The sequence below is a fragment of the Chaetura pelagica genome, unplaced genomic scaffold, assembly GCF_000747805.2.
Source record: "Chaetura pelagica isolate M959 unplaced genomic scaffold, ChaPel_1.0 scaffold2, whole genome shotgun sequence".
In the NCBI taxonomy this organism is placed as follows: domain Eukaryota; kingdom Metazoa; phylum Chordata; class Aves; order Apodiformes; family Apodidae; genus Chaetura; species Chaetura pelagica.
Genome location: NW_009952796.1, coordinates 4,048,201 through 4,056,191, shown reverse-complemented (window position 1 = coordinate 4,056,191; position 7,991 = coordinate 4,048,201). Strand labels below are relative to the sequence as shown.

General features: G+C 47.3%; 1 protein-coding gene across 1 annotated transcript in view; it reads left to right on the top strand.

Annotated features, from left to right (window-relative positions):
• ZNF580 (zinc finger protein 580) overlaps positions 1–2,086 on the top strand; it is an 8,519-nt gene extending 6,433 nt beyond the window's left edge. The window contains exon 5 of the mRNA XM_009994806.1: positions 1,665–2,086. Within this exon, the coding sequence (XP_009993108.1) occupies positions 1,665–2,086 (422 nt within the window). The remainder of the gene's footprint in view (positions 1–1,664) is intronic.
• The last annotated feature ends 5,905 nt before the right edge of the window (positions 2,087–7,991 follow it).

Here is a 7,991-nt window from a genome sequence, read left to right as displayed (position 1 = left end):
CCCCAGCCCCTAGGTCGCTCCTTCCCCCGGGGGACACAGTTGTCCCCTCTCCTGAAAGGCCTCCGCAGGCCTCCCTGCCCGGGAACCTCCCTCCGCGCAGGGCTGCGCGGCCGCGCTAGGCGGGGGAAGGGGCAGCCCCTCCTTCCCGCGCAAGGAGGGAGAATGCTGCAGGAAACCCGGGGCTCGCTGCAGTCCAGGTCATCTCCTGTTTTTTTTGAGAGGTTCCAACTCGGACTAAATGAGCGGATGTGCCTGCGAGATTTGTCCCAAAATAGAAGCGGCTTTAGTATTTTAGGATACAGCAGAAATCCTTATTTCTTCCGGAGAAAAACTTCATAATGAGCGCGAGCACTTCCCTTTTCAATATTTGTGCAACTTTATCTCGACCAGCAAGTTGCTTTGGTGACGCAAATCCGCCCTTGTGTATTGCAACTACAAAAATAAATGCAAGGAAATCAATTCCCTTCTAGCAATGAAAACATAAATATACAGCTGCGACTTTCCCCTTTAATCTTGCTTTCCGAGGGACTCGAGAAGGAGGCGAATGAACTGTGCAGGCAGGAATGATGCCTTTTTTTTGTTTTTGGAATGGAGTTTCGAAGGCCTTTTTTTTGCCTTTTTTTTTTCTTTCCTTTTCCCTTCCCTTCCCTTCCCTTTCCCTTCCTTTCCTTTCCTTTCCTTTCCTTTCCTTTCCTTTCCTTTCCTTCCCTTCCCTTCCCTTCCCTTTTCCTTCCCTTTCCTTTCCTTTCCTTCTTTCCTTTCCTTTCCTTTCCTTTCCTTTCCTTTCCTTTCCTTTCCTTTCCTTTCCTTTCCTTTCCTTTCCTTTCCTTTCCTTTCCTTTCCTTTCCTTTCCTTTCCTTTCCTTTCCTTTCCTTTCCTTTCCTTTCCTTTCCTTTCCTTTCCTTTCCTTTCCTTTCCTTTCCTTTCCTTTCCTTTCCTTTCCTTTCCTTTCCTTTCCTTTCCTTTCCTTTCCTTTCCTTTCCTTTCCTTTCCTTTCCTTTCCTTTCCTTTCCTTTCCTTTCCTTTCCTTTCCTTTCCTTTCCTTTCCTTTCCTTTCCTTTCCTTTCCTTTCCTTTCCCTTCCTTTCCCTTCCTTTCCCTTCCTTTCCCTTCCTTTCCCTTCCTTTCCCTTCCTTTCCCTTCCTTTCCCTTCCTTTCCCTTCCTTTCCCTTCCTTTCCCTTCCTTTCCCTTCCTTTCCCTTCCTTTCCCTTCCTTTCCCTTCCTTTCCCTTCCTTTCCCTTCCTTTCCCTTCCTTTCCCTTCCTTTCCCTTCCTTTCCCTTCCTTTCCCTTCCTTTCCCTTCCTTTCCCTTCCTTTCCCTTCCTTTCCCTTCCTTTCCCTTCCTTTCCCTTCCTTTCCCTTCCTTTCCCTTCCTTTCCCTTCCTTTCCCTTCCTTTCCCTTCCTTTCCCTTCCTTTCCCTTCCTTTCCCTTCCTTTCCCTTCCTTTCCCTTCCTTTCCCTTCCTTTCCCTTCCTTTCCCTTCCTTTCCCTTCCTTTCCCTTCCTTTCCCTTCCTTTCCCTTCCTTTCCCTTCCTTTCCCTTCCTTTCCCTTCCTTTCCCTTCCTTTCCCTTCCTTTCCCTTCCTTTCCCTTCCTTTCCCTTCCTTTCCCTTCCTTTCCCTTCCTTTCCCTTCCTTTCCCTTCCTTTCCCTTCCTTTCCCTTGCGCCCCCCCCCGGGCCCCCCCAGCCCCGCACGCCGCTCCCGTCGCCAAAGCCCGTTCTCTGTCGCCACCTGCCGAGTGGGACGGGGCCGGGCGCGGACCCCCCCGCCCCCCGGACAGCGGGGAGCAAGCAAATTCCGGGGCCCGAGGGCAGAGAAGTAGCAGCCCAGCCCCACCGAGCTGGTGCTGGCCGGGAGCCGTCGAGTGCCCGCCCGGCCCTCGGGGTTTCCCGCAACCGGTCACAGGCCGAGAGCGGCCACACCCGGGGGACCCGGGGCCGGGGAAGGGCACAGGGCTGATGGGGCTTCTCCTCTCAGCTGATCAACAGCTTGTTTATCTGACATGCTTAACTAAGGCGCAAACGCTGCAGGCAGGGACTGCCCAGAACCGCAAGAGAATTAAGAGAGCGAGATGGTCAGCTCCTTGACCTTTCCTTTCTATTGTTTTGCGAGTAATTTAATCGAATACCCGTGTCTGTGAGCAACGACTCATGTTATGTCATTTGCTGAGCCTAAGTGGAAGGCGCCTGCAAAAAGGCAGGATCTGGGTTTCCAAGCGGTAGGACAGGGGCTTCCATTTCCCTGTGGGTGTGTTTGCACTGGTGTGTGAGTTTGGGTCAGAGGGTGCTCCTGCAGGGAACAGCCTCATCCTTACTACTTGCAGGTTTGCAACGTGGAGAGGTCTCGCAGTGCACAAGCAGGAATCCTCGATGGGAGCTGAATCTACAGAGCACGCCAAGATTAATCAGAGGCAAAACCCCTCTGAAATGCCTGTACTGTAGTTGTCTGAAACCTCCGTGGGGCTTTCTGCGTGTGAGCAGTCCCGAGAACTGTCCGTGTGTTATAGCAGAACAGGTCCCACTGGGCAGTTTCATAGGGGAGAGTGGATCACACCCTGTGTCTGGCAGCTCTGGGAACAGCACTCCAGCCGCTTAGCTGGGGAGCTGGACTCACACTCGCACGTTTGCTCTCTCTGTCTTTCTTTCAACCGCCGGTCTGGTGAAATATATTAGAACATGTGAAGCTGACGGGTTTCAAGCAAAGACTTTGTATTCTCCCAAATGCTCCTTTAAGTCCCTTCAGACTGAGAGGGGACCTGAAAACACTGATTCCCCTCTGCCCCTGATTGCCTGGTTCAGAGATCTGGGATGTGTTAAGGCATTGCATCCTTGCACAGCCATTTTACAGAGAAAGGATAAGTCTTTCCTTCCTTTTTTTTTCCCCTTTTTTTTTTTTCTGTTTCTTTTTTTTTTTTTTTTTTTTTTTTTTTTTCTTTTGCATGAAAAGCTGCAGATACATAAATCTTAAAGAAGGGTCAGGGAACTAAAGAGCAGTTGGAAAGCAGTACCTCCCCACAGCCCTGGGAAAGGAGGTTGCGTTCTGAGGAGCAGCAAGGTCAGGACAGTCCCTTCCTCAGGGTTTCCTATGGGTTAGAGCAGCCAGGTTCTGCCCACTGAGCTGGCTTTCCTGAAGCCCATTTTCAGGCATCTGATGCTGTGCCGGGAGCCAGGAACTGTGAGCCTGCAACACTGTAAGGGTTTAAGCTGCCCAAAGTTGAAGTGCCAGTCTCCCACACCAGCTCCATCCCTGCCTGCCTGTTCCCATCCCCAGAGATGTCAAACTGTAGAGAATTAACTCTGCCAGTGAGAAAAGGTTTTTTGCTGTCAGAGTTTCCCGAACTAACTTCTTTATCATGTGGGTGAGAGAGCAGGGGGAAGCACATATTTGGGGAGGGAGGGTGGCAGGACCACAGGAACTCTATTCTAGTTTTCTCTAACATATCACCAGGTCACTCCTTCATTTCAGTGCTGCCTCTTGGAGCTACTTCTTGAAGTCTAAACTGTGTCCTTCTCACATGGAAAGAGCCCGAGTTCCCTTTCATTTCTACCAGTGTTACTGATTTAATAGGTTACTCCACCTTCACACTGCAGCTGGACCATTATCTGCTTGCAGAGGGAGTTATCATGGGTTAGCTGTGATTTTCCAGGCCACATCAATAGAGGTGTGCAGAGAGGTCTGCAATTAACCCCCCTGATTAAAGGTGATGTGAGATGCAGAAGTGTGGACCCACTGCTTAAATGTACAACTGCCAACAGGAGAAGCACTTTCATGCATAAGCTGGGTTTAGTTTGCACAGTGATTAAAAACAAGCATCAGTGCATAAATGAAGGTGATTTGACCCTCAGCACAGAAGGATCATCCATGGGTATTTCCTAAATCTGACAGGAGAATACAATTACATCCATTTTCAGCTAAGACCTGAAAAAGTAGCTCCTTAAGTGGGGCAAACTGCTGCTGTTGAGGACAGGCTTGGTGTTATCTTAGTTCAAGTTGCATTTTCAGGTCCAGGTACAGACAAAACCTGAACAGGAGATTTCCACAGTGGGGTCATCACCTCTATGATTTTGTCAGAGCAATCCCCTACGTTTCCACAAACAAGCTGATGCTTTAAGCCCACTGTCCCTCCAGCAGCAGTACATTAAAATCACTGCACAGAAAAGCCATTCAATACCAAAGAAGGAAATACTAATAACTGCCTAATAAAAGTTTTAGTAAGAAACAGTTTTCTCCTTCTTGCCAACAGCAGTCAAAATGTGGGGAAGCTGGAAACAAAGCTATCAGAATGCAGTCACATAAAAGGTGAAATCAATCCCTGAAGGAAGTCAAGTTTCTAGAAGAAAATTACTCTGTAAAACTCATCTGGATTTGAGAACTATTATTGTTTTTCTTCCAACCATCCTTTCATATTCTAAGAGGACTTAACTGCAGTAGGTAAGTCCAGCTTTAAAACCAGCTCTTTCCTTGCTATTAGCATATATAAAATCCTAGCAAAATAATGCCATCATGGCCCTTAAAAAATATATCCCATTTTAACCTTTTTTTTCCCAAGGGACATGCTTTCTGCTGCATGCTAAATGGAAGTGCCAGCCAGGGAAGTTTTACGGTCCCATAAAGAAGCATGCCAGATTATATAGCATGTATGTAGCACCCTCTGGATCTGCTTCCCTTGTTGGAACTGAACCCACCCTAAATAAACTCCAGCCATAGCTTCTCAACTCCATGGGCAGCTCATGGTTTCCACATGCCAGGCTCCACCAGTTCTTGGGAGACTCAGGTCCCCTCCCTGTGAAGCACCCAGAAGAGTTGGGAGATGCTCTGGGAACTGAGCAGAACAAGATATTCCCTTCCCAGCCGCAGGGCTGGGATGCTGCCTACAGCAATAGCCATTCCTCTGCTCCTTTGGCAAATGGAAACAAAAACAGAGGAGCCTCAGGCAGTGGAGCAATGCAGCACATAGGGGAAGTAATTTCCTACTGATACCTCTAACACATCATTTTATATCTTGATGCCTGGGATCTGGTTACCTTTATCTTAGCCAAAAGACTGTAGTGGTCATAAAATGTATTTTGCTTCTAACTCTTCTAGAAAACTTTATCATGAGATTTTGATTATCTGTCCTGCAGCAGTGAATTCCAAGGGTTCATTATCTCCCATGCCTGTATTCTCTGTCCTTTTTTTTCTCTTCTTATTTCTCAGTCAGCTCCTTGAGGCATCCATTCTTCCTGGAATTGTGAAATGGAGAGCAAAAAGGCAAGCTTTTCCTTTCATTTGTCAGCATGTCTAACCCAAATGTTTACCCTTTCCCCCCAGATGTATAAATCTTTTCCAAGCCAAGACATTCTCTTTTTCCCAGGTAAGCAATCTGTTTCATTTTGAGGCCATGCTGAATGGTACTATGAATCTCAACATACTTCAAGACTCAGCCTAACTTTGCAAGGAATAAAGACATCAATGACAGTCTCATTACTGTGATCTTTCCCAAACACTAATGAAGTAGCACTAGTGCAAGCTAGCAATACAATCCTTAGTAACCACAACCCCCCTGGGTCAAATTCAGTCTTGGTGCAGTGCCGCTGGCACCGCTGGGGCTGAGCTTAGCCATAAGGCCTCCGTGTTCCAAAGCTTTCCCAGATTTCCTCCCTAGGGCCCTCATGGATGGTCCGGGCACCAATCAGATGCTGAATGTTGCCTAGATCTCTGGCAGACCCAGGTGGCAGCATCACCCACAGGCAGGTGGCACAGACTGGCCATGGTGCTGTGCTGCTATCATTTCGATGGAATGCTGCTTCCTGAGAAAGCCTGGAGGCAAGAAGTGTTCTTTCCCAGGAGTCTGCCTCACCTCTTGGGTGTTTTGAGACCCAGGAAGGATGCTACAGGGTTTGAAAGAACTGGGGGAAAAAGGGAGGGTGAAAATGGGTGAGCTGCTGCAGGAAGGGAGCTGAGCCTGGGGCTGAGCTGCAGGAAGCAGGGTAGGGGTGTGGAGGGGCACCTGGCACTTTTGCATGGAGAAAGACACTGGTTTCTGGGAGAGCTGGAGACTAACTGGGTGTGAAAGCTGAGGCTGAGGGCAAGATCATTTTGTGTTACTTCTGGTGCACTTTTCTTTCATTACTAGCTATTTCCATAGGTCTTATCAGTTTTATTGTTTTTAAGGGGACAGAGAACAAGAAAATGACACAATTTTGGCAGACCCTGAGCATGGGGTGAACCTATGGGGTAAGTGAGAGGGAGCAGAGTCATTCCTGGATGCCATCGGCCACAATGTGGAGGCAAGTTAACTGTGTCATGTTCCACACAAGATCCCATCACCTGAACATGCATCTAAGGATTTTACAAAAACACAGGGTTCCCCTCTCATGCTCTAAAAATAACAGTGAGTAAATGGCTAATTGAGATTGCTTAAAAATTAAAAACAAAACAAAACAAAAAAACAAACCAACAAACATATCTGCTTACCCATAGGTGGAAATTTTGTCTAATGTTTCAAGGCTAGACCTTCCTTTCATTAAGAACTACAAGGGAGCTGCAGTGCTTAAGTTAGGGGAGTAAGTCCCTCATGTCAAATCTAGGTGATGCTGAGGTTCTGGAAGCAGCATGTACCCACACAAACATGGGTGTGATCATTCACCTTGGGTACGTGTGGCTCCTTACAGGGAAAATACCAAAGCCAGAGCCCTGGAGAAGGCAGGTGACACACCAGAGCTAACAAGCTATGCAGGGGTCTCACCCACTTCTAATGCTTCTGCTTTTTAATGTACCAGGCACATCACTGTGAGTCCAGCTGTGGTTCAGTGTTAAAGGAAAACGTAGGGAGGGATGCTTTTTTTCTCAAGATGTGATAAATAATGGCCAGGGCTGCAATTTGTGTCCAGGGAGTGCTAGTTTTAGGTCAAGAACAAGGAGTTTCAGGGTGAGGTTGGACCATGTGGGTAAGGGAGTGGAGGTGGCCTGAAGCCATCTCAGTGCTCTCCAAATGTGAGGCTGCACTGGGGAGGAAGCTGGGGTGGGTGGAGGAAGGACCCTTCCCTCATCCATCCTGGGCAGCCATGGGGACCTGCAGGAACCAGGGCAGTAGCACTTTGCCCCCAGGCTGTAGTGATGATCCAGTTTTCTGCAGCAGATCTTCAGTCCCATCTCCATTCCCTACCACCTCTGGGGACCTCCACACCATGTCTGGCTATGGCCCTGCTTGCAACAGATACAAAAACCCCATAGCGTTGGAGAGCAGAAATGGCTCTCTACCTTCTCCATCTCCACACTGTATTTTACTATTCTCTTCAAATGAAGCAAACATCATTATTTCCCATTAGGCGTTCCTGCTGCAAGAGTATTTCATTGAAAAATGGTTCTTTAATGCTAATGGGAATTATACTCCTAGCGTGATTTATATTAATAAGGCATGTGCAGTTCCTTAGTACATTCAGACCCAGATGGGAAATGGGACTATTATTTTTTTTTTGGGTCCTTCCACAAAACATCTGATGAAGTGGTTCAAGCATACAATTTAACAAGCTATTCTCTGGCCTTACAGATGAAAAATAGTCCGTTGTGTCAACTCCTCAGATGCCTATTTTTACACCTTCTGTTTGTTCTTAGTTTGACGTTGTTAATCACGGTCCCACCAAAGCCCCATTGTTCAGCTCTTCAAGAAGAATGTTGTTATATTGACTGTTTGTGCGTCAGCCCAGCTCTCTCTGGAGCTGCACTTGGATGAAATTAGATAATTTCCATTAGGAGAACAGGCATTATTAGTCCCCAATGCCAAATTGAAAAGAGAGCCAAGATTACTATTTCTGGCCATGTTCACCTCAGGAAGGAACCTTCTCAGCTTTAATGGGATTTTGCTATTGTTGGTTGCCTTCTGTTTGACACTGGGCCAGCAGGGTTGAAAATTGTTTAGAAAGCTGCATGAAATATAATAGAGCCCAAGCCATTTGCTGCAGCACATTCCAGCGTGATGTTTATTTTGGAAAAAAAAAAAAAAAAAAAAAA